Source organism: Crassostrea angulata, chromosome 5 (genome assembly GCF_025612915.1).
Source record: "Crassostrea angulata isolate pt1a10 chromosome 5, ASM2561291v2, whole genome shotgun sequence".
NCBI classification, from domain to species: Eukaryota; Metazoa; Mollusca; class Bivalvia; order Ostreida; family Ostreidae; genus Magallana; species Magallana angulata.
The window spans coordinates 58,832,435-58,859,774 of record NC_069115.1 but is presented as its reverse complement, the minus strand read 5'-3'; the positions used below and the strand labels follow the sequence as shown (position 1 = coordinate 58,859,774).

General features: G+C 36.9%; 1 protein-coding gene and 1 long non-coding RNA gene across 6 annotated transcripts in view; one reads left to right on the top strand and one right to left on the bottom strand.

The window, feature by feature from the left end:
* The window catches only part of LOC128183539 (protein dopey-1-like), a 39,204-nt gene that overhangs the window by 7,813 nt on the left and 4,051 nt on the right, over nt 1–27,340 (top strand). For 3 of the 5 annotated variants that reach the window (XM_052852588.1, XM_052852587.1, XM_052852590.1), the window contains exons 10-27: nt 132–284; nt 1,914–2,017; nt 3,234–3,386; nt 3,748–5,499; nt 5,753–5,963; nt 6,280–6,456; nt 7,433–7,558; nt 7,765–7,899; nt 8,286–8,446; nt 8,761–8,963; nt 9,217–9,317; nt 18,010–18,119; nt 18,385–18,596; nt 22,525–22,677; nt 23,049–23,188; nt 24,242–24,297; nt 24,911–24,934; nt 26,875–27,039. In XM_052852588.1, coding sequence (XP_052708548.1) covers nt 132–284; nt 1,914–2,017; nt 3,234–3,386; nt 3,748–5,499; nt 5,753–5,963; nt 6,280–6,456; nt 7,433–7,558; nt 7,765–7,899; nt 8,286–8,446; nt 8,761–8,963; nt 9,217–9,317; nt 18,010–18,119; nt 18,385–18,596; nt 22,525–22,677; nt 23,049–23,188; nt 24,242–24,297; nt 24,911–24,934; nt 26,875–27,039 — 4,136 coding nt within the window. Of the gene's footprint in view, nt 1–131; nt 285–1,913; nt 2,018–3,233; nt 3,387–3,747; nt 5,500–5,752; nt 5,964–6,279; nt 6,457–7,432; nt 7,559–7,764; nt 7,900–8,285; nt 8,447–8,760; nt 8,964–9,216; nt 9,318–18,009; nt 18,120–18,384; nt 18,597–22,524; nt 22,678–23,048; nt 23,189–24,241; nt 24,298–24,453; nt 24,935–26,874; nt 27,040–27,340 lie in introns of those variants that run through there. The other 2 variants (XM_052852591.1, XM_052852592.1) reach the window with 2 other exon arrangements.
* LOC128183540 (uncharacterized) lies at nt 460–1,422 on the bottom strand. The gene is made up of 3 exons (XR_008243621.1): nt 1,107–1,422; nt 821–940; nt 460–672 (listed from the first exon to the last, which is right to left on the bottom strand). It is a non-coding gene; the product is annotated as an uncharacterized LOC128183540 (long non-coding RNA).

Sequence of the window (27,340 nt, the reverse complement as noted above, 5' to 3'; positions counted from 1 at the left end):
AAGAAGGGATTTGCACGTGGATATAATGTCTATTAACTGAAAGTAATGTGAGTAGAACAAGTTAGTTTTTACCGTCCCTGTAAAGGAATTTATATACCTGTTTAGTAAGAGTGTTTTTGTTATAATCGCAGGTGATAGCGGAGATCCTGTGGGAATTCCTGGACAGTTCGTGTCCAGAGCATCACCAACAGACGGTTAGGCTGTTCCACAACCTGCATCAAGTGGCCCCGAGCTCCTGGGTGTGTGAGGATGTGATTGGTCGATATCTGGTCACAGACAATCAGGTGGGAATAATTAGTCAAATATTTAACTGATTCGCATACATGCCAACTTTTGAAAATCTCCATGGGGGATTTTATGCGCGACGACATTTTCCTAGAAGAAAATTTCGCGGCATTTTGTCGTGTAATTGTTTTGTTTAAACAATTGAACTCATAGAAATTCATTTGTTTCTTTATCTATTTAACATTATCCTAATGTGTTTATCAAACAATCTCCTCTTTCAAATGAAATCATAAATAAAGTACATAACTTTATTTTCATATATTAAATCAATCTTTATTAAATCAATCTTTAAAATCTCAACAAACAATAAATATTATGGTATAGCAGCTCAAAAAGCACTAAATTCTGCAACGCAGTTGGCAAACAGGACCTCTGCTCTTGTGACATCTACAAAATAAAATAATTAAATTAAATATTAAAAAGCATTTATGGGTCAAGTTGCTATAAAAAGTGAAAGAAAGTATTTATAATTTTTTCCTGACTTAAAATTGTTTATAGATATTATATATTAGCTTATTAAAAAATTTAGTAATACCTTCATCTTGCTCCAATTTTGATTTCACAAAGAAGTTGGTAGCAGCAGGTGGCTTGATGGATGGCTGTTTTCGTGTTCTTTGTAACATCATTCATTCCACCATGGTCTACCCTAAAATCCCTCAAAATAAAAATAAAAAATTGTTACTCATAAAGTTTAACATATCTATTCTTCTTGTAGATAATGTATTATAGCTGTCAATCTCTCCTATAGTGTCATGTGTACACAATAGAATGTACCCTGCCAATAAATATATTTAATTGTACTATATATAAGTTAAACATACCTACTGCACGGCAATATACATGGTTGTCATCCAATTACGATCCCGATAGTCATCCCGAAAATCGGGAATCTGCCTCCCGATATTGGGATAAAAGTTTCGTTTTCTTTTGTGGTGTAACCCCATTCTTGTCGAAGTTTGTGTAAAAACTTAAAGTGTGGCATTTTGCTTTTCATCCCGATACTTTCTGATTAATTACTATCAAAACATGCTCCTCATTAGGTTTGCAAACACCCAGACACAGGTAGCGTACAGGTAATTACATCAATTCACACATCCCGATATACACACACGCGGTACAGGTAAACAGCAATGGTGGTCATAATCCCGCTTTTTGATTGGTTAGCGCAGACAAGCAGCGCGGGATTTGAAATTTTAGATGGAAATCGGGACTTATTGTCGTAAAACGGGTAGGATTTTTTTAGAATCGTGATTTCGGGGTATTTTGACAATCCCGATCGGGATATCGGGATTTGTATTTTTGACGACGTGAAATCGGGAGAATCCCGCAAAAATCGGGATAGTTGGCATGTATGGATTCATTCAAGGAATTCAATAAATGAACACATTCAATAGCTGGTTCATATTCATAGAAAATATTTGATGTTCCATAAAAATATTTGAATTAAAATTGGACATTTGAAATATGATGTAATGTTAGTGATGAATAGAAAAAAATTTAAATAAGAATTAGATCCTAAAAAACTTCCACACCTAATCATTTTGAAGAAAGAGACACTGACTGCGTATAATAAATGATTTTGTATCATTTAATGGTGTAATGGATTGTGACATGTTGATTTGTGACAGGTTGAGAAGATAGAGGCCTTCAAGAGATTCGCTGTCTTGTGGCACCTGACCCGCAACATCAGGGACCACATCTCTCCCTCGGGGTCAGCCCGGAAGTTTGACAGGTAAGAAAAAATTTAGGCAACTCAAAAATACTATTAAATGGTCAGGTACTTGAAATACAGAGAAAAGTCTGGTACAAACAATGTATGGCAACTCAGTACTAAGATGATCAGGTATGGATAATGTAGGGCAACTCACTGCTAAATAGGCCAGATACAGAGAATGTATGATAACTCAGTAATGATATGGTCAGGATTACAGAATAAACGGCAACACAGTGATATAATGGTCAGGTATAGAAAATATAAGGCAACACAGTGATAAAATGGTCAGGTATAGAGAATAAATGGCAACACAGTGATAAAATGTTCAGGTATAGAAAATATAAGGCAACACAGGGACAAAATGGTCAAGTATAGAAAATATAGGGCAACAAAGTGATAAAATGGTCAGGTATAGAGAATATGGGGCAACACAGTGATAAAATGGTCAGGTATAGAGAATATAGGGCATCACAGTGATAAAATGGTCAGTTATAGAGAATATAGGGCAACACAGTGATAAAATGGTCAGATATAGAGAATAAATGGCAACACATTTATAAAATGGTCAGGTAGAGAGAATATGGGGCAACACAGTGATAAAATGGTCAAGTATTGAGAATAAATGGTAACCAGTGATGAAATGGTCAGATATAGAGAATAAATGGCAACACAATGATAAAATGGTCAAGTATTGAAAATAAATGGCAACACAGTGATAAAATGGTCAGGTATAGAGAATATAGGGTAACACAGTGATAAAATGTTCAGGTATAGAGAATATGGGGCAACACAGTGATAAAATGGTCAGATATAGAGAATGTGGGGCAACACAGTGATAAAATGTTCAGGTATAGAGAATATGGGGCAACACAGTGATAAAATGGTCAGATATAGAGAATATGGGGCAACACAGTGATAAAATGGTCAGATATAGGGAATGTGGGGCAACACAGTGATAAAATGGTCAGGTATAGAGAATATGGGGCAACACAGCTAAACTACTGTAAGACATGTATACTGTTGGGTATCTTTGCTAGCCAAGGGTTTTTGGTCCACACAGATGACTATTGGAAGGAATGTTTAGAGTGGTCTGTTGTTTAGTCATTTTTTGAAGATTTGGAGTAAATTTCTGGAAAGAATTAAACACCGCAGATTCAATAAATCTTGTATGGAAATTATGTTCATAGGGGAAGAATGAATGAGTATTGTAGAATAAAGGTTGTGTGTTGTACAGGTCAATGTTTGTGGTGTTGGACAGTCTGAGAGAGGAGGACAGTGCCGTGAAATCCGTGGCTACAAACTGGCTGACCCACCTCCTACAGCGGGGGGATATCGGGCGGATACTGGACCCCATACTGCACATGCTGCTGCACCCTGACACTGCCAGGTAAGGGGTACACCTGTATGAATAAATACAGGTCCAAGAAAACAGACCAAATGTTGGTAATGTTTGCTAATTTATCTGGTTATAGCCAAGTATGTTTTTTACCATTGATAAATATATATGTACATGACCATGTGAGGAATATAATTTTGTGGAATCAGATGTATCAATGAGTGTAAAAACAAAGTTTTCCATATTTGAGATCCTCAGGATATTTGCTGTTTGAAATAAGTACAAACTAAATCCATGGAAAAATATAGGCACCATGAACTATGGCTTCCACAATATGTTACCACCCATAGATGTTATGTCTGTTAGTTATTTTAATATTTAGACAATTTTATCAATTGTGTTGTTGTTTCAGGGTGTCTGTCCAGCATGTCAACATACATACGCCCCGTAAAGTCCATCTGTCTGAATCGTCAGAGGAAGGTTCGGAGGCTCAGATCTATGCAATAAGCAGCGAGGGAGGGAACATCATCTACCACGTGTCGAGTGAAGGCCGAAAAATAACCGGGAGAAAAGCCGAAAACCTGAAACAAATCGCCCTGGTGATGGGAGAACACGGCTCAACGTCACTGACGCCACATGACCAAGAACTCCATTTTGAAAGAGTCCGGCCAGACGATCTAAACCTGCGAATAAATCCATGGGGATCGGAGAGTTCGTTGGATCGATTCGATGGATTTGATCAGTCAACTCCCACTCAACAAGCAAACCTCACAAATGCCAAAAGATTAGATAAAGAAACCTGTTATAAGGAAGGGATTTATTTTGGCAATGAGGGAGAAGAACCGACAGAGGATGAGAAGGACAGTGCTCTGTCCTCGCTAGAGGCCGCTGGCTGGGTCATTGACATTGTAATGGACCAAGTGTTTGATCAAACAATGGTAGAAGAGAACAAGCAGATGACAGAGAGTGCCACTGAACAGAAGCCATTAGAGAGGACAGAGAGTGTGACAAGCAGTGAACTACAGGACCAGGACATTCTGAACAACATAGAGAGGAGAGGGCTGGAAATGGACTCACCCACAGGAAGTGAACTGGACCTGTCCAAAGCCACTCTCAGGGAGGACAAGGTTAAAACAGACATCCACACACTCCACATGCACATGCTTCTATACACACAGAGGTATGACAGCAAGAGGACATTGTATGCTTTGGAAATGCTCAAATCTATGCTGCAGACATGCCCCCGGCTGTTAGTGACAGCATTGGTGACGACTAGCATCAGTTCTGTGCGGACCAGACATCTAGCGAAAATACAGACCCTCCTTGCCAGGCACAGAAAATCTATCTTTGGGAAGAATTTCTTTGGAGAACTCCCATCGGAAGTTCTGTCCAGTTACAGAAGCAATATGTTCATAGAGGTCATGATCTCAATTTGTCTGTACTTTATCCGCAGCTATTTCCCAAACCTGATGATGAGCAAGTTATCAGTAGAAGAACTGAACTGTAATAAGGAGGTTCATATCCTAGCAACAGAGGTTTTAACGTGTCTTCTCTCTGAGCTGATTGCTATCATGAAAGACAGTGGGAAAAGCCTGATGTCGTATATCAAGGACTTGTTAAGTCGCTGTAAACTCCAGAAAGCAGTTCTCTACAGCTGCTTGGCCTCCGTCTACAACTCCAGAGTTAAGGATCCATGTCAGAGTTCATCCAACATCACAGAGGCCATTATTCTGTTTAACGAGGAGAACCTAGATCCGTCTTCCAATGAAACATTCCAGATCAAGCTGCTCAACCTGATGCTGGTCATGATCATGTTGGAGCACAACGTGCAGAAAATCCAAAAAGAGAATGAGGCTGCCGCTCCTCCGTCACAAGATACGGAAAAACAGGGCGTGAGTTTGCATCAGTCGATGATGAATGTTAAATTCAGTGCAGGACAGGCGGTTGTGCAGCAGCAGATGTTTGTGTCCTGTGTTCTCAGTGCTTTAAAACAGCAACACATGGCGCACATGCATAGACACTGGGTCGCCATGGTAACATCAAGTCTTCCGTATATGGGGAAGTCACTGCCCAATATCGTGTTGGTGGTGACATCACAGCTGTGTAAAAATCTAGAAATCTTAGCTACGTCATATAAACAAGAGGATAGTGGCTCCAAGGAAAGGTAAGAAATTTTGATGTATAATCAGTGTTTAACTACGTGTATAGAGCTATTTAATCAACATATTGTGAACAATTTTCATAGAGCATATAAGTTTTTACATATCTGTCCTCTTGTTAACAAACCTGCCTCTAGTGATGACTTGGTTACAGTCATACACAGTGTTAAAAAATAGAAGGCTTCTGTACAACTTGTTACTTAAAAGCTGCTTTTCATTTTGCTTGTACGAGTAATTTTACTTGAATGTGTATTACAGTACCCGACGGAGGTGTCTGCCGGTGGACCACCTCGTGAGTGTCCTGGAGGGGCTGACCACACTGTGTCATTTCTGTCTGCTGGACAGCGTAGCCCCTGTCTCCGTGGGCCTACAGACCCCCAGTCTGAACACTGTTACCATGGAGACCAGCAGTGCTGGACAGATCCTGAACAATCTGATCAATGTGTTCAACCCGTCCACTAACTCCAGGGTAAGGGCACTCTACATGTATATCCGAGTGAAAAGTCACCATTAAGAAGGATCTTGTTAAACGAAATTTAAACTGTAAATCAAAATAGAGAGAATGTTCTGAAAATACAGAACTAGTCTTGTAAGAAATATCTACTCAATGACTGATAATTAGAGAATGGAAAGTATTTAATACATGATGACATACAGGTATTGAAGGAAAACTTTCATAGCACTGAGACTGAAGTATAAGACCTGAGTTTAGAGGAATTGCTATAGTGGGTGCCACTCACTGATAGTAGAGTTGCTTTTTTACCTTTTTCTCTACTCTCTGTTAGGAGGTGAGTCCAGCGCGTGAATCAACTCCAGCCCCAGTGATGGAAGCACGTCGCGGTCTACTGAGCATCATGCCGCGTATCATCGCCTGCATGACCTCGCTTTGGCGAGCAGTGAATGTAGATGAGGATTCCAGCAATGTTCTGGAGAGTAACACTTGGATCATGGGCCGACCTAAGGTTTGTTTAGTTGATATCTATCAACTTTTAAGTCTCTGTGTAAAGGAGGAGGCCGGATGATGAAAGCATCCTTGCGCACAAAGAATTGAGTTTCTCCCTTTGGGGGTTCACTCAATGTGGCGATAAACCAGGGAAACCAGATTTTGTCATGTGGATAATTTCTGGGCATCTGATTGGCTTCTTAGATTTGTTTTGTGTTCCAAGAAGAGAAGTATTTTTCTACATTGTTAATTATCAAATACAATTATTTTTATGATTTATGTCTTACATTTTCACATTGATTTGAACAGAATCGTTCGGGTTTGTTTAACTATGAATGTAAAGGACTATATATGATAAGGGCCTAAAATGGCCCCCTAAAATGAACATCATCATTTTACTATCATTCTTTGTTTTCTTAGTACAGGTATGTATGTAATGTGTTTACATAATATTCATTTTGGTTCAAGTGCCCACAATTTAGATATATGACATTGTAAAGACAACCTTTTCCCGCCATTTTTGCATTTTTAGCGTAAAACAGCTTTTTTTCAAGCAGTTTTTCCTTCCGAAAACATAGAGCGCATTCTTGAACAAATAAAATATTTTAATCAGAGATGTATCTAGCCAAGATTAATAAGTGACAAAAATTTTTTTACTTGTTTAAGCATGCGCTCTATATTTCCCATTCGTAAATAGATAAGAAAAATGTCAATTTTTGGTTGATTTTGATTGAATTATAGAAATGGCGTCACTTCTGACGTCATATACTGCCAGTGAGTGCAAATAAATCAAATAAATAGATGAAAAATATATTTTATATCAACTCTTCTAAAAAATTAGTGAACATTTCATTGTACCATAAACACTTAATAAATGGCGAATTATGGGGGCCAAATTTAACTCTTATCATATATAGTTCTTTGATAGGTATTGATATGTGTCTTTCACAAAGTACAGGTAGTTCCCTTTGTATCACCTGTTGTACCTGTTTCAGGTGATCAGACAATGTATCCTCAGTTTCCTGAGCCCCCTGTCTCTCCCTCATGGAATCCACCTCCTGGGAGCAGTGGGCGTCGCCTGGAATGACCGTCGGAAGAAAACCACGCCAACCAATAAAAAGGTAAGATAGCAATATAATAAGAAACAGGTTAAAAAAAAACACCTCTGGTACCAAGGAAAAGTAATAAAACCATCTGAAAGGCAAAATTTTTTAGCAACAGACATAGTTTAAGAAGCAGGGGATAACAGGGTACATGTATTCAGATTAGCTAGCATATTGTTTTAGGTGTAATTCAAGTACACAGTTTCATACTTTGATTGTATTAGGTCTCCCCGTGTGAGGACCAGCTTTTACTGGTGGACCTGATCAGTGCAATAAAGGTGCTGCCGACGGACACACTAGTACAGACCGTCAACAAGGTCCTGAAGCAGCCGCCTCAGACAGAGATCGCCAAAAATAAGGTGACACGTGCTGCATATTCTTAAAATTCATGTTGAATTGTTAAAAAATTTTGTAGATCAGTTTTCATGGACTTTATGAGTACCCCAACATTGGAACCAACGGGTTTTCTATCCGTTACACTGCTTTCAAAGCAGTGTAACAGATAGAAAATCCGTTGGTTCCGACGATGGAGTACCCCTCACCAACGAATCAGTCGTGAACAAATTGTGAATTTGTATTTTGATGTTTTGTTTATAAGAATGGATAAAAAAAATTACGACATACAAACTCTAAAAAATTGATAATCAATGAAAATTGGCCCCCATGAATTTAAATGATACCACAGAAGATGTGCTTGATAATCTTTCTGACAATTAACGGAATCCTTTTGTACCTTATTTCACAGAAGAGTGTACCACTGGAGGTGAACATCCTGCAGTTCTTTTACTCCTATGTACAGCAGACACCAGTGACCTCATTGATGGACTCCTGGGGGTCCTTCCTGACACTGCTAAGGGAAGGAATGCAGCTTAACCTCTCCCCACCTGGAAAATTCCTTCTGTTTCAGTAAGTCACTATATCTCTGATATTGCAAACACTGAACTTCTCAGCTGTACATATCCTGCAGTAGACTTTACCAAGCATTCTCTCTCTGATATATTCTTTCTCTAATTATTATTGATATGTACCATATTTATTTTTAAGTCTTGCTTCTTCTGATATAAAAAAAAATTATAAAATTAATTTCTTCACTTCTTCTTTATCATAATATTAGAGATAGAAAGATATGTGAAATACAAGTACATCTCAATGTCTACTTGATACAGAAAAATGTATTACACGAAAGGAATTTGTTGTAATGAATTTCTTTGCTTATTTAGGATCCTGTGTGAGTTTGTACAGAAGATTCCTCAAATAGAGGAGAAGAAGAGTCAGAAAGAGCTACAGGAACTGTCTCAGCGAATCCTGGAGATGGTCGGCCTGATCGCCGGGTCGTCCCTGGAACAGACCACTTGGCTGAGGCGGAACCTGGCGGTGAAACAGACTCCACAGATAGCCGGCTCGGAAATTGACGACGAGTCAGGTAAGATTTAACTGAAATATAAGCCACATCAGGTTTACATAGTAATCACTGAAACCACACACTGCATATACTGGGCTCCGAAATCGACAACAAATTTGAAAGAGATAAGGAATTACTGAAACTGATGCTACAAATAGCTTTGAAATTGAAGACAAGTAATATCTGATGTACGTAGTATGCATTATTTATTAACATTAGATACGTATGATAGTTCACTGGGGAGATGATGAATTGTTCATTTTTTGTTTTGTAGAGACGGACCAGGAGATGATGGAGAGGAAGGTGGCCGACCCCAAACAGATCAGTGCCCTGGACTCAAAGTACAGCGTACAGGCCCTCTCACTGCTGGCCGAGGTCAGTGTTAAATCATAGATAATAAAATAGTACAGCGTACAGGCCCTCTCACTGCTGGCCGAGGTCAGTGTTAAATCATAGATAATAAAATAGTACAGCGTACAGGCCCTCTCACTGCTAGCAGAGGTCAGTGTTAAATCATAAATAATAAAATAGTACAGTGTACAGGCCCTCTCACTGCTGGCCGAGGTCAGTGTTAAATCATAGATAATAAAATAGTACAGCGTACAGGCCCTCTCACTGCTAGCAGAGGTCAGTGTTAAATCATAAATAATAAAATAGTACAGCGTACAGGCCCTCTCACTGCTGGCCGAGGTCAGTGTTAAATCATAAATAATAAAATAGTACAGTGTACAGGCCCTCTCACTGCTAGCAGAGGTCAGTGTTAAATCATAAATAATAAAATAGTACAGTGTACAGGCCCTCTCACTGCTGGCCGAGGTCAGTGTTAAATCATAGATAATAAAATAGTACAGGGTACAGGCCCTCTCACTGCTAGCAGAGGTCAGTGTTAAATCATAGATAATAAAATAGTACAGTGTACAGGCCCTCTCACTGCTGGCCGAGGTCAGTGTTAAATCATGGATAATAAAATAGTACAGTGTACAGGCCCTCTCACTGCTAGCAGAGGTCAGTGTTAAATCATAGATAATAAAATAGTACAGTGTACAGGCCCTCTCACTGCTGGCCGAGGTCAGTGTTAAATCATAGATAATAAAATAGTACAGCGTACAGACCCTCTCACTGCTGGCCGAGGTCAGTGTTAAATCATAAATAATAAAATAGTACAGTGTACAGGCCCTCTCACTGCTAGCCGAGGTCAGTGTTAAATCATAGATAATAAAATAGTACAGCGTACAGACCCTCTCACTGCTGGCCAAGGTCAGTGTTAAATCATAGATAATAAAATAGTACAGTGTACAGGCCCTCTCACTGCTAGCAGAGGTCAGTGTTAAATCATAGATAATAAAATAGTACAGTGTACAGGCCCTCTCACTGCTGGCCGAGGTCAGTGTTAAATCATAGATAATAAAATAGTACAGCGTACAGGCCCTCTCACTGCTGGCGGAGGTCAGTGTTAAATCATAAATTATAAAATAGTACAGTGTACAGGCCCTCTCACTGCTAGCAGAGGTCAGTGTTAAACCAAGTCATAGATAATAAAATAGTACAGTGTACAGGCCCTCTCACTGCTGGCGGAGGTCAGTGTTAAATCATAGATAATAAAATAGTACAGTGTACAGGCCCTCTCACTGCTGGCGGAGGTCAGTGTTAAATCATAGATAATAAAATAGTACAGTGTACAGGCCCTCTCACTGCTGGCGGAGGTCAGTGTTAAATCATAGATAATAAAATAGTACAGTGTACAGGCCCTCTCACTGCTGGCGGAGGTCAGTGTTAAATCATAGATAATAAAATAGTACAGTGTACAGGCCCTCTCACTGCTGGCGGAGGTCAGTGTTAAATCATAAATAATAAAATAGTACAGGGTACAGGCCCTCTCACTGCTGGCGGAGGTCAGTGTTAAATCATAAATAATAAACTAGAGACGAGCTCGTTGCAAGCAACGATTAGGTCTTCCGTCGTAGCTGCGTCATACTTGTGACGTAATACAAAAATTGATACCTGACCATGGTGCAATATTAGATGTGTAAACACTGTGTAAAAGAAACAAAGTACATGTATATATGCAAATACGTACACAGATCTTTCAAAGTTGTCTGAAGTTTGATTCGCCGCATGTTGTTTTTTTGCATGTGCATTTTATTTTGAGAAACTTATCTAATCATCATAAATGACTCAATATACACAGAATATGGACGACGATTATAATCACACAGTGGGTATGCCCGATATGAACGTAAAAAGACCAAACATTTTACTCGCATTTTTAATCGAAAGCAAGGGCCAATGAATCTTTTAGAATGTATGCGGAGATCCTCGAAATTTTACAGGGGGTTCTGAAGAATAATTTTGTTTTTTGAGGGGGGGGGGGGGGGGAAGGGGCATGCGCGGATAAGAAAAAATTTCCTGGGGTGGGGGTTGAGTGTCTGACGGTTATTTGAGTTTGCCTGGGGATGTCCGAGGCATATTTTTGTAATTTTATATTGTACATGTAATGGAAAGAAATTTTGCGGGGGTTAGGGTTGGGTCTGGAACCCTCACCCTACTCTTCTAGATTCGCGCATGGGGAACCGATGCCGGTAATTTAACGGTAATTTTAACCCTTTTTATTTAATTAATCATTTTCAAAATTATCGGAATTCCAATATTACCTTTAAACGCAGTTAAAACTTAAAATACGAACCATTTAGTCTCGGTGAGTATTCGGCCAACATGCGTCCGCGTACGAAAGAAATGGCAACATTCAAGAAATTTGGATGGACGATCTGGGTCCTAGGTCGTCCATCCGATTCTTTTTCAGACTAAGAGCTACAGAACTGCACTTAGAGAATGTCAAACTGATTATGTCAATTTATTTTGTCTCAAAGAATCAGTTTTTTTTCAACAATAAAGATTTACCTTAAAAACAAAAGAAATCGGGCACAATTTTCAATGTTAGCATTTTACAATTTAAAGGTCTAATAAAATTTTGAATGAAGTTTCAAGATACTACTCTTCGTTGTTTTATACGAAATATTGCATGGAAAAAAGATTTACATCGCATATATATTATAGAACTAATTATTTCTCTTTTTTATTTACATCAAAATAAATCCAAGAAAAAATCTAAATATTTTTTTCCTTTATATGTGTTAATGAAAACGTTGGTCAGCAAGGGCCGGTTCTATGTCGTGCAAGCACCTACTTAATAGATTGTTACACGGATCTACCACGATGACAAATATCGAAAAGGCAATATTGTGGGTGAAGGATGAAAGTGTAGTTTGTTTTTTAGGTTTATTTTTGATAATTATATTTATCTGGATCAATTTCCGTTATGAAGTCAAGCATATATTTTCATATTATTATTGACTTAAAACATGTTGGAAAAAAGAAATATTGTTTCAAGCAGTTAGTTATTATGCGCAGATCATGCATTCCTCTATGGTTTTCACAATTGCATGTATCAGTTACTACACGTTTTTGCTTACGGAGAAATAAATTTCCAAAGAGATGATATAGTTATCAGTTAAGTTCCAGATTGTCTTCTACACATGCAAGCACGTGTGTAATCCTGATTTAAAAATAGGTATAATGGCCGGGGGGGGGGTCATCGCAACAAAATTGTGTATTAGCGTACTAGAGTGTACATTGTTAATTAATGATTGATGTTGAATTGTTATTAACAAACAAAATCATAAATTCATAATAACATACACTAAAATGCCAGGGAGTTCTGCTGGACGCGATTTCATTTGTCTTCAATTAATAGGGTGTAAGGATGCCCGCCTACTTAATACATATGCTCACGCGTCAACCTATTAAAAATGACTGTATTTTGGATTTATAAATCGTTCTAAAACATTCGATCTGATATTTCGTTGTTAACAATTCAAAATTTTGAACGATTAAATTTGTTTTTATACCTACCCCGACCCTCACGGAATAATCCATTCAGATCAATGGAAATTTCATTTACAAGACTCCGCGCCAGAATCAGAATGTCTCATTCATTAATTTTTTCCTAGTTAAAGTGGACGAGTCCAAAATAGGAATAGAATAGGAATAGGAATACCATGTGAACATATGCCGTGAATGCAGTTTACTTTGCGTCTATTTTTTTTATTTTGAGAGTCCTTTTTATCATGTTTATCATGGCTTGAAAATGACGGAAGGCCCTTGAATGTTGTTATCTTTATGCAGGCACGTAGCATCCTTTTTGAAAGTGGGGGGGGGGGGGGGGCAGACTCATCCAAAAAATCTTGACAAGCAAAAAAAAAAAAAAAAAAAAAAAAAAAAAGACTTTCCCAAAATCTTCAAAATCCTAATCCGGAAAAATTAGTTGTTGTGAATAAAAGTGTGGTGGGGAGGGGGGGGGGGGCACCCACAAGCTTGAATTAATAATTGCCTGACGATGCATCTTTAATGTGTCAACATTTATATTCATAATTGATGAAAACGTTATATGCGATGTAATAAGCAACAATGAGCAAGATTGTTCAATTAAAAGGGCTTTTCACATTGCACGTGTGTAATCCTGATTTAAAAATAGATTGCCATATTTGAAAGGTCAAAAAAAAAGAGGGAGGTGTCATCGCAACAAGGTGATACACATTGTCTAAGTAGTACAATGTAAGTAATAGTTGGTGTTGGATTATCATCATTAACAAAGAATCATCAGTTTGGATTAATTAAAACAAATATAAATTCATATAATTGGAATATTTACTGGAGGGGCTACGTACAAGTAATTCGCCGAAGTGGGGTACGTGTGACCCGATTTTCGATCAATTGGGCGATTTCATTCATCTGGAAAAGGGTTTCACTCGCGTGTACAAATGTAAATGTACATCAAACAATTGCTAGTCAATTAAGTGTGTATGTTAATTGGATAGATTTCTTCTAAAACATTCAATCCAAAGTATAATATATGTAGTTATTAGTTGACACCCTCCCAATGGATCTATGCCGATGGATCTATCTGAGATTTCAGCTGTTGCGTGAATGGTAAAGAAAGACTTCGCGCCATAATACGTCTCATTCATAATTTTGGCTCGCCGATTAGTGGGCGAGTCCAAGTTAGGCCAGAGCACATGATGTGTAGATGGTCTTACCCACTCTATTTTCTTAACTGGTCATATAATAAATAGAGATATCATGGATCTTTCACTTTTGTCGGAGCATGTAATAAATGGAACCAAAAAATAAAGTAATTCTAATTGAATTAAATTGAAGTGAAAATGTAAATACCCCCTCCCACCTACGGATTAGGATTTTCAAAATTCCCCATTTTTTAAATTCCTTGTCACGATTTTTTTTGATAAAGCTGCCTACCTACCCCCTACCCCCCCCCCCCCCACCCACACACACACACTTTCAAATAACGATGCTACATGTACGTGTTTGAATATCCTTTCCTATATGGTTAGAAATAACAAAATGTCTTTGATTTTGCATCTAATATATAACAGTTCGATCCCTACCGTATGTACATTGTTCGAATTTGATAGTCCTTGCATTGCATTGCTTTGCATGTACAAAATATCTTTTAAAAATTCAACACCGAAAGTGTTTATCTTTATGGCTATTAATCTATATGTACATGTACACATAGCGTACACATGTGATTCAAAATACCCCAAACGGAAAAATTCACTTATTGAGTCTACATTTTATAGAACTTGCAAAAAATACATTGCGGGTCTGAATGTTTGTTAATGTGTCAATCTATCAATATACAGTTTATTAATTTTTTTTCGATTGCTGAGGCTACATCGTTTTTGATGAACATTGAACAACATTTTTTCCATGCCATTATTTCCACGGAAGATAGCGAGTACAATTATAAAGCACAATTTATTTAATTATCTCTTTAATATTGTGTACTAGTATGTAATAAATAATTTATAAATTGCTGCCGAAGGTTGTTTGGTATTTTCGTTTGTAGATGCATTGCAAGTAAAAAACGTGAAACGCGGGGCAAGTCATAATTAATATCCCTAATAACCGTTACTTAAAAATAGCGGTTTTGGATTCAAATATTATCGTATACGAATATTAAGTTCACTTTTTAAAATCATCTCCACGATGATAATATTATATCCATCGGAAATCAGTATTTTGTTTTGCTTTAAAAGAAATGTTCTATCGGGAGCAATCCCGCGTTCGTTTAAATTGCCAGCGTACATTTGTCATGTCAGTTATACACATTGTGCTTTATATGACGGCCGTGTATACGTACTATAGAAAAGTTGAGTTTAATTACCATGCATTCGAACCATTTTATTAACACATCTCCCAGTACTGAAACAATTCAAAATGTCTCTGTTACAGTAACACAGTGGGGCGTTAAACATGTGTACGTCCAGCTCTACAAGCATATGCACTGTCGTCAAGGCGACGGCCTGAATACAGCTAGCGACTCTTTTATCGATCGGTTACCTGAGTCTCGTAATGCATCTAAATATAGAAAGGGGCACAGTTATGAAACAAACAACAAAAATAAGGTCAAAGACGTTCATCTTTATGAAATGAATATGTACATATGAATAAAAACATTTGGGAAATTTTATGTAGAATTATTTTTGCGCGCTGCATGTATCAGTTAGTGCATTACAAAAAGCCTTTTCATAACCTCCTAAACGTGCGCACCCCCACAAAAATGGACCGAACTGACAACAATTGTTTCTGCAAATACTGGCTATAAATAACGAAACCATTAAATTGAATACCACGGAAGGATTCAAAATTAATTTCTTTACAACTTTGCTTCAATAATGCATTAGAAATTTTTATTCCTTTACAAGTTATTGACAAGAAACTTTTGACGCATCTAACTCCCTAATTATAGGGGCCAGCCCCTTTTTCTGTATACCGAATGAAAGGTCTTGGTAAGACCAAGATCTTTTAAATTACATGTTATAACAAGTTTTTATCAGGTAGAAAACTAACACGGAAAATACGCGAATTTTTTTGAATTTTTTTCGTACCTTTGTTTCAACATCTATACCACCCCTTTTATTTGCATTTAAATAATAAATAAAATATATCTCGCACAAATTCAATGTATTAGCTTCCAAACCAGCCCATCTTTGAGACTCTGCCAGTCATCGTTATAGCTAAACCCCCCTGGACAAAAGAAGTCGTTAAATTTTACTAAAAGGGGAATAACTCAAAACCGGATGGGGATTTTCCTCAACTAAAATATGCAACGACAACATCACGCGGCATGTTATCAGTCCTGAAAATTTCAAAACAATCGGTGAACAAACGAGCGAGATATTAAGGATCAAAGTTGGCGTCTAGAAGAAAAAAAAAAATAACTAGAGCAAAGCTCGTTGCAAAGCAACGAGTGGGTCTTCCGTTAATGTCGGAAGTAAAGCTTGAAGTTCCTGTAAGAAGTAGAGCTCTTAAACCAATAACAAGAGTAACTTAAATAAAAAGATGAAAAAAATCGAATTATTCCTGGTACGACTTAACAAAATCCGAATGATTTTAAGTACGAATTAACAAAAACCTTTCAGATTTCAAGAACGACTTAACAAAAAAATCCGAATGTGTTCAAGTACGACTTAACAATTATTTTCTGGTACGAGTTAATTTTACTTTGAACATTACGCTATTTTTTAAACCAAGGACGCGGAATCAAAATTTCCGGAAAAATCAAATTTTAAACCCCCATATCTCTGTAATGCATCGTCTGATTTTCCAACGGATTTCAGATTTGAATTTACCATGGCATGTTCTATAAGACTGTAGTATTGTATTATTTTGTTAAAAAAAAAATGAAAATTTCCAAAAATTAGAACTGCTTCCGGTTTTGAGCAAATTTGATGAACAAAATTTTAAACCCCCCAGTACATTATAAAATTGATACATCTATCATCAGTAAAAATTTCAAAGCCATATCTTTAAAGTTTACGGAGATTTCTTCCGGACAAAATCACTTTTTTTTTAATCTAAAAATGGCCGCCAAATTTGAACGGAAGTGACGTAAATGCTGAAACTTAAACATCATTTAGGCACGGTAACTTTACAAAAGCTCTGAAAATTTCATTGAAATCGGATGAAAACTTTTTGAGATATAAAGCCGAGAAGGAGTCAGAAAAAAAATAAAAAATAAAATAATAATAAAAAGAAACCGAAGAAAAACAAGAGGGTCTTCCGTTGGAAACGGAAGACCCTAATAAGAAATTTGAAAATTTTTCAGAATAATAGTAAGGTCTTCCGTTGGAAACGGAAGACCTTAAATAGTACAGTGTACAGGCCCTCTCACTGCTGGCCGAGGTCAGTGTTAAATCAAGTCATAAATAATAAAATAGTACAGTGTACAGGCCCTCTCACTGCTGGCCGAGGTCAGTGTTAAATCAAGTCATAAATAATAAAATAGTACAGTGTACAGGCCCTCTCACTGCTGGCCGAGGTCAGTGTTAAATCATAAATAATAAAATAGTACAGTGTACAGGCCCTCTCACTGCTGGCCGAGGTCAGTGTTAAATCAAGTCATAAATAATAAAATAGTACAGTGTACAGGCCCTCTCACTGCTGGCCGAGGTCAGTGTTAAATCATAAATAATAAAATAGTACAGCGTACAGACCCTCTCACTGCTGGCCGAGGTCAGTGTTAAATCATAAATAATAAAATAGTACAGTGTACAGGCCCTCTCACTGCTGGCGGAGGTCAGTGTTAAATCATAGATAATAAAATAGTACAGTGTACAGGCCCTCTCACTGCTGGCCGAGGTCAGTGTTAAATCATAAATAATAAAATAGTACAGTGTACAGGCCCTCTCACTGCTGGCCGAGGTCAGTGTTAAATCATAGATAATAAAATAGTACAGCCTACAGGCCCTCTCACTGCTGGCAGAGGTCAGTGGCTTAGAGATAGTACTTGTTATTCAGTTTTATTTAGGACATGTATGTGGAGTTATACAGCAGTTATAACTCATATCATATTCATCTCATTATTAGCAGATTGTAACCCACTGATTTCATGTACATGTACTTGTATTTTTAAAGTTACTTTTGAAGTTAGATGTAGTTTATTTAATTTTCACTCGGTTGTACAAGAGAGTTGATTTTTTCACAGCTGACGGCGCCACTGTTGGACGTTATATACAGCAGTGAGGAGAAAGACAAAGTGGCCCCATTCCTGTCTACTCTACTGTACAATGTGTTCCCATATCTGAGAAACCACAGGTAAACTCTTAGCAAGAGAGACCTCTGAGAAGAGAAGAGGGGTAATTATTTGTGTCTATCTTATCTGCCTGTTCTAAGAGACTAGAACACAGATTTTTCTAAAAAAAAAACAAACTTGTATTCTGACAGTGTTAATTCACTGTATAAAGGTGTTCACCTGCTATTTACTGGTATATCAGAATTGAACCCTTTTTCTTCCTTTTCTGACTGAGACTAAGGGTTAGACATTGGATCTGACTGTATCTGTGATCTATCTTACTTCCAGTTTTCCCAACATTCCAAGTTTCCGGGCCTGTTCCCAGATCCTGTCGTCAGTGAGCGGGTACCAGTACACACGTAAAGCGTGGCGACGGGAAGCCCTCGACCTTCTCCTGGACCCCGCCTTCTTCCAGATGGACGTGCGGTGCCTGGGATTCTGGCGGACCGTGGTGGACAACCTGATGACCCACGATAAAACCACGTTCAAGGACCTGATGAGTACGCCAATCGTTGAATGATATAGAGATATATAGGCCATCTGTTTAGTATTGTACTTGTATTAGGTTGTATACTACATGTAATGAGTATGTTATTTATTGTGTAATGGACATTTAGACAGGGACCACAAAACTTAGACAAGCTCTTTATCCCAGTCTTACTCTAACAAGAGAAAAATATAATGGAAAAGTGAGACTGAGATGGACAGAAATACAGAGCAATGTTAAGAAATTCACTTGAATTTGAACTTGGTTGGTCACAGGGTAAAATCCTGTGAAGCCTGGAGAGTTTCTCAGAGGATTTATCAAGTACCAACAAAGTTCATATGCCTGTGAACTTTTTAACATTGTTATTTCTTTCTCATGTTTATATTTGAGAAATGCAAATCCTTTAGAATTACAAACATAACTGTGTTAAGTTCATTATAATGAAACAGTCAAACCATAGGTTCAGATTACAGTTATGGCATTGTGACCTTTAACCTGATTCAAAGTTTACACATTCACATATAAATGATTTTGCTTTTAGTTGATTCATATAGGGAAACATGTGCAAATATTCAATAGACTAAGTGCACATGTAGACATTACAGTGGATAGTGTCCTGTGGGTCCATTTGGATTCAGCATTTGGCCTTGTTCTGAGAGTGTGTAACTATCACTGCCGACTATCTCGGTCAGATCAGTGCATACTTATATCCTTTGTGCCATGCTTGGTAGCTCATGTTTTGGGTTTTTTTTCTAAAATCAAACTTGTTTGGTTCATAGTGGAACTGGTATTTTCACTGAACTTGGCTCACAAAAGGCTCCAAACATTCTCATCTTGTTATTTTCAGCTCCAAGATGTTGATGATTTGTGTTACTGGGAATCAATTTGTGTGGTTCCAAATGGATCTGGTATTTTAAATAAGAACCAGTTCACATCAGGTGCCAAACAATTCATACATCCCAACCTTTCTCTGTTTCAAAATCTCCATGTGGTGTCTGAGTTGAGTTGTCTGAGTTGTCCTTCATGGTGTTCGTGTTTTGTGTTAGGACTTAATTTGTTTGGTTCCATATGGACCTGGTATCTTTTACTTATCCAGTTCACATGAGGTGCCAAACATTTTAACCCCAGTGTTCACCTGTTTCATTAGGTTGAAGTATTTTTTTATAATCAATTTGTTTGGTTCGCTGTGGACCTGGTATTTTTTTTTTAGAACCATTTCACACAAGGTGCCAAACAATTTCATACCATGAAGTTTTTGGGGGGAGGGGTTTCTCTCCAAAGTTTATAGGTAATTTGATAGAAAAAATCCATTTTATCTGAATGGATCTGCCATCTGGTAATAATTTCATAAATAACAATTCACAAATCTTCATTCTATTGAAACAGGGCCTGATAGAATGTTGATACAATCATGTATTTTGTTAGAAATCAATTTGATTGGTTCCAAATGGACCTGGTATTTTACTTGAACCAGTTCACAAAAGGTGCCAAACAATTTCATCCAATTTGTGTTCTTTATCATTTAATTATGTCAACCTTGCAAGATCAAGTTCCCCCGTAAAACTAAACAAAACTTACCCAAGTGTTCAAACATTCAGCCTCACCAAGTTTACCTTCATGGCAGTAGTTGCTTCCAGTTTTAAGTGAGTGTTGTCTGTATCTCCATGGACCTATCATCTATTTTACGATGTACAATAATCACATGTATCTTTGTCAGACTGATGTCTTGTCAGCTCTTTCAGTTGGCTTGTGGTTTATGTTAAGGATCTGATTTTTTGGCACACTATGGATCTGGTATTTCTAACTTCTGAGAACCAATTCACATAAGGTGCCAAAAAGTCAGTCCAGGTCGGCTTGAAGCTCCAAAGATTTCTAATTTTGTCAAGGAGTGGATTGTTTGGTTCCCAATGGATCTGGTATTTTGATTGAGAACCAGTTCACACAAGGTGCCAAACAATCTCATCCATATTTTTTTTCTGGTTCTAGAAGTTCATTGGACTTTTTTTTTAGGAATCAATTTTTGTTCCAGATGGATCTGATATTAAATTTTTACTTGTACCACTTTATATATGGTCCCAATCTTTCTTATCCCATTATTTGTCATGTGTATAGTTAGGAATAATTAGTTTGGTCCATTATAGAACTGGTATTTTACTTGAACCAGTTCACACAATGTGCCAAATATTTTTATCCAGTTATATTTCTGTTCTAAGAGGTGTTTTAGGAACCAATGTGTTTGGTTCCCAATAGATCTGGTATTTTAAATGAAAACTAGTTCACATCAGGTGCCAAACATTTTCATCCCATAGGCATCTTTCTTAGGTCTTTGTTAAAGGTGGTGTAGCAACTAATGAAGTAATCCGGTAATCCACAATTTGAATCTTTCTAAAGACATATTGCATGTGGAGATTTCATTTTAAGTAGTTGGAATATCAGAGGAAGTTGATTTTATAAAAACATATATTTGGCATCAAATGGTCTCGATTCTCAGAATTTCAAAACACACTTGGTGCCAAATAAATGCCTCTCTCCAAATAGTAATAGATGACATGATACCAGCGATCTTCTTCAGTTGTAAATTGACTCGTAGGTTTCCACAACACAGAATGACCTTGACCCTTTAGTGGTCCAGACACAAACTGTGCCAAATAACACTACAGCATTGTTGTATAGGAATATACTGTAGATCCCAGGAATGAATTAGACCACAGACAGTAAAAAGTTGTCTGGACTCGAACCAAAAACAAAAAAGCATTCTTGTACTTCTGAGCTTTATACAGCTAGGTCTAGAATCTTATCAATACTTTGTGGCATAGTTCTTGGGTTGAAGAGGTTATAGAGAGAAAATATTTGTCCATTTGATATAATTAAGATGATGTTCTGTACTTCAAAGTTATATTTACCTAGTTGATGCAAGAATATGGCAGGCAAGGATTCTGGTACATATTCTTGATATAGGCATGGTTCTGTAGACTCTGTATGATTTCTTCCATGGACTTAGTGGGTGGGTTCTATGGCTGACCAGTGGTCACTTAGAGGGTGGGGACTGACTCTTGGGCTCTCAGTCTCGGACTGTTTATTGGTCAGTGCCAGTGGTTTATGAGGATTGAGAGACCTGACCCCCCATATATACACATAGGCCCCCGAGTACAGGGTGTGGCTGACAGAGAGTAGTCCTTCCACTACTCACCCCTCTCCAGCCTCATTATCCAGGTGTCAGGTCATTTACAGCTACAGAATAACAGGTAGTTACACCTAATGACCTTATTACAGGTGTGCACAGTAATTAGGACAATTTATGCAGCACATAGAAACTAGTGTGTATCAGTGATGAGTAATGAGACCTATTGATATAGAGCTGACTAATTAATTAATTACATAAATTAGCTAAATTATTTAGCTACATATTATCTTTCTCTTTTTTTAGAACACCAAAATTTTGATGGAATTTATGAATTCCCTATTTATCAATTTTTATTAATTAATTTGATAACTCTCTATTCCACTATTTTTTTTACTTTTTTCATATTTATTATTTTTCACTGCACTCCATAGTGGAGATATTCATTGTAATACAGAATTCCCATGAACCATTTATGATATTATTTATATTTGTTTTTAAAATATTGATCATGCACTGATTTGATGACATTGTCTGAAGTTTTAATATACTCATTGGAATCATACTTTGTACTATAGATAAGCCATGTTGGGAACAACTACGGTAATTATTAACATGTGAAGCAAGCAGAAAATGATTCAAACATATTTAATTGATAGCTTAATTAATAGGATTTGGCAACATGCAAGGTCCCATAATATTCATAACTTAGTGTCCCTGTATTTTTAGGTCAGTTGATCATCAATCACCACTTAGTCCCATCTCTATATTGTCAGCAGAAGCTGTATATATCTATTACACAGCGCCTCTGTATTTGTAGGTCGGGTGAGCATCACACAGTCCGGTTCTCTCAACCTGTTCAGTTCCAAGGAGCAGGAGTTAGAGCAGCGTGCCCAGATGTTGAAGAGGTTGGCCTTCACCATCTTCTGTAGTGAGCCGGACCAGTACCAGAAGTCCATGCCGGACATTCAGGGTAAACGCTGCACAGCCGTGGGGGGAGGAAGGGAGGGTCCAAGGCAAAAGGGGGAGCTGTCATCTCAATCAGCAGCTCAGTGCAGAGACTGGCAATAATATTCATCTTAGTTTTGTTTAAACCATTGACTTATGATATACATGTATAAGAACTGATTATCAGTCTCTGTTTGTTTCCTTTACCATACATAATGTTTATTTTGCTTCAAGTGGCTCTATTATATCTTTTAGAGCTTGTAATCAATATCTTGTTTTTGTTCCTATTACAGAATGTTTAGCGGCGTCCCTTCAGGTGCCTCTCTACTCTTTATTTTGTATGCATTTAGCGAAGTCCCTGTTAGTGCCTTTTATACTGTGTTTTGTATGTTATAGAGCGATTAGCGGAGTCCCTGAGGGTGCCCCACCAAGCTCCCTCCATCATGGCTCAGGTGTTCCTGTGTGTGCGGGTCCTGATCCTCAGAATGTCATGCCATCAGCTGACTTCTCTCTGGCCAACTGTCATCACAGAAATGGTCAGTACTTTGTCTGTCTGTCCATCTGTCTATCCATCTATATAGTCATCACAGAAATGGTCAGTACTCTGTCCATCTGTCTATCCATCTATATAGTCATCACAGAAATGGTCAGTACTTTGTCTGTCTGTCCATTTCTCTATCCATCTATATAATCATCACAGAAATGGTCAGTACTTTGTCTGTCTGTCCATCTGTCTATCCATCTATATAGTCATCACAGAAATGGTCAGTACTTTGTCCATCTGTCTATCCATCTATATAGTCATCACAGAAATGGTCAGTACTCTGTCCATCTGTCTATCCATCTATATAGTCATCACAGAAATGGTCAGTACTCTGTCTTCCATCTCTGTCCATCTGTCTATCAATGTATATATAGTCATCACTAAAATGGTGAGTATTTTGTTTGTCCATCTATAGTCTTCACAGAAATGGTCAATAAATTGTCCTTCCTATCTCTCTATCTATATATACATGTTTATAAGAAATGTTCAGCCTTATGTCCATCTCTCTATCTATTTTATCCAATCAATGTTCTATTGACTTTTCTGTAAACAGAATTCCTTAAGACCAGAATTTGCAAATTTTAAGTATGCCCCTAATTTAATACAGAAATGCATCTCTACTTAAAAATGATATGCTTAACAAAAATAAAAAATAATAATTCATGAAATGAGATCTTCATAAACCTGTAAACTATTAGTTAATCCATCATTTGATGATGTGCTTGCAATAGTCAATTTAAAATTGTTACGGTAATTGTTGTTCACCTTTAAGATTAGTATTACTAAATAAAATTTATTTACAGTGTTATTTTCGCCCTTGTTATTTTTGCCATTTTACACATGCAAACAGTTTTCCTCTGCCTCGAAATTGCCCCAACGCAGTTTTGTTAAAAGAGAGGTAATTTGAAAATTGGAATTCAACTAGTCAGAAATTTGCCTGCTGACAACGAGGGCAAAAGAGGTGGAAAAAAAACAAAGGCAAATATTTCATTGTAACATGTAACTATAAAACACCTGTAGACACCTGGACTGTTCTGTGTTGTAGGTTCAGGTCTTTATGCAGATTGAGCAGGAACTGTCCAACGACACGGATGAATTCAAGTGAGTATCGCCCTCCAGGCTCCATAATCTGCCTGTTTAGCTTGGATAGGAGCAATGTCTATTTACTCAGAGACATAAGCTTATGAATTTAATGTATTACCAAAACTGTCTTTTCAATATTCAATGTATGATTTTTTTTTTGTCTTCTTCAAGCAGTATGGAGTAAGTATTGTCTCTCTGAGTAGGCGTTCTAAATTCTGGCCCTGGCTAAAACATGTAATCCTAACCCCTACAGAATCTGGCTTGCTGGTCTTGAGCAGTTTGACGTAATTCAGTTGTAACTCTGAATGCGATAATGAACCAGCTGTCCTTTTGATAAATGTTAACAAAATGAAAGCTTCTTTTGAGAGAGAGAGAGAGAGAGAGAGAGAGAGAGAGAAGAGAGAGAGAGAGAGAGAGAGAGGTGTTCAATAGCTAAAGACTGAGACATGACTGGTTGAAATATAAGAGATGTAAAGTAGAGAAAGATAAATACAGCAAAATGTTAGTTACCACTGACTTTGTCACTGGTGTGAGCTTATGTTGTATGACACCTGTGTATACACAGCAGTAGTTTGTTCATATGTACACAATTGATTTCACCAAGTTGACAGTATGTTTGTCTCTCCGACAGCGTGTATTTACGTAGCAAGAGCAGGTACAGTATGCCCAGACATTAGTTTGTCTGTCTGTCTGTTGTAAGCACTGTTTCCTTTTTTTTATCTATCCATCATGAACATCAGTTTATGGATACTCTCCATTTGACACAACTGTTCCATTGGCTTGTGTATCATTTGTTTGATTCATTTTTCACACAGTCATTATAAGAACTTTTGATTTATAGATTGAATGATTGTTTATTTTATTTCCATTTAGAATCATTTGCTATTTTTGTAAAATCTAGTTTTAATTAAAGTATATTGTTTAAAAATGTATAAACATATATGAAGTTATATCAATCAAAGTATGTTAAATCAAGGAAATAATATATCTTTGAGATATTACCCTTGATATTTATGAGTCATTGTTTAAACATTAAGAAAACCAGAAATTTAATGTGTTTAAAAACAGTTATACATCAACACAATTTTAGACAATAGTCACCATGATGATTCAACACAATTTTAGACAATAGTCACCATGATGATTCAACACAATTTTAGACAATAGTCACCATGATGATTCAACACAATTTTAGACAATAGTCACCATGATGATTCAACACAATTTTAGACAATAGTCACTATGCTATGATTCAACACAATTTTAGACAATAGTCACTATGATGATTCAACACAATTTTAGACAATAGTCACCATGATGATTCAACACAATTTTAGACAATAGTCACCATGATGATTCAACACAATTTTAGACAATAGTCACTATGCTATGATTCAACACAATTTTAGACAATAGTCACTATGATGATTCAACACAATTTTAGACAATAGTCACTATGATGATTCAACACAATTTTAGACAATAGTCACTTTTCTGTCCCCTTCCCCCTCCTCCCCATCATTGCATTCTTTGACCTTTAAGTTTATTTATAACAGAAATTTAATATAGGAGAATTGTCTAAGTTCTGTAGCTTCAAACAACTAAATCACAACTTCTGATCTAATTCTTGACTAATGGTTGCCTGTATCTAAGCAGTGTTCTAGATAGTGTGCATTATGAATTGATTTCTATTAAACAAGCTTAACTCTTAATACATGTATGGGCTGCAAAGCATTGAGAATACTACAAGACAAATTATCTGTACAGCAAGTCTTCTATTAATAGACACCTCTGGTGTCTGCAGTGTAGTCTGTGACTAGAACATTTTAGTCATTTTGTTTTAATTTAGGGTTGGAGTGTTTTAGTCTGAGTGTATTGATTTGAATTCTTTCAAATTAGCTGTGTTAGTGATGGTGAAATGCACTTAATAATTACAGGTAAATTAAATAGCATTTGTACAGGTGTAATTTACTTTTGGTTAGTGCTTATCTCTATATGTTCAAATTTTGTTAATGTTAAATCATTTACATGTATATTTTTTATCGAATTTTTGATCATTTTTTTTTTTTTTTTTACAAAATAATGATCATTATATAAAGTTGAAGAAAATTTTGATTCTATAAAGTCATGGAAAATTTATTTGCAGCAGTCTTTGAATTACTTGTACATGTATTAGAAAATAGATTGAAAAAATAAAATGATTGCATTTATTCATATTATTTCAAATAAAATCAATAGTGCAAAAATTCAGTAACATCATGATGGTTTCATGTGCAATTTATTATGAAAAAATATGACTGTATAACATGCATTGTAGGATAAAATTAACATTATCAACGAAATCAGTGAGATAGTTACATGTATAAAGAATATTAAAAATATGGTGTTATAAAATAATTGAAATGATTACAAGCCTTAGAAATTCATCTTAACAAAAGAGTCAATGAAATGGTTACATGACATCATGTATTACATGAACAACATAAGGCTAAAGACGTTGAGCTCAGAATTGGAAAATGGAAAAAAAACTCGTGAGCATGAAATTGTCCTCTCTTTGTTATGAACTCTGGTTATATACGAGTTTGAATATTACAGGACTCAGATAGCTCGGATAGCGGCCCTGGACTCGAGCTGGGCTCACCTTGGTAATGGACTGAACGCCCACAACAACCCGGCCTGGCTACAGCTCTACCTGAGTGTGTGTAAGCTCCTGGATCTGGCCCTGGCCCTGCCTGCCGATGTGGTGCCCCAGTTCCAGCTGTAAGTAAAGTCAAACTTCGATATCTCGAACTAGATGGGACTGTTAAAAAACTTCGAGATATCCAACTATTCCAGATATCTAAGTATTCAAGATATCAAGGGTAAAATACTTAAAAAATAAGTTGTTGGGACTTTCAAATCACTTTGACATATCCATTGTATTCGAGATATCAGTGTTCGAGATATCAAAGTTCAACTGTATATGGTGATTGGTCAACAGTATCTGTCCTCTTCTGACACAAGACTTTACATCATTGTTTAGCAACAGTCTCCAGTGCCCATCCGTGTATTTTCTCCGACA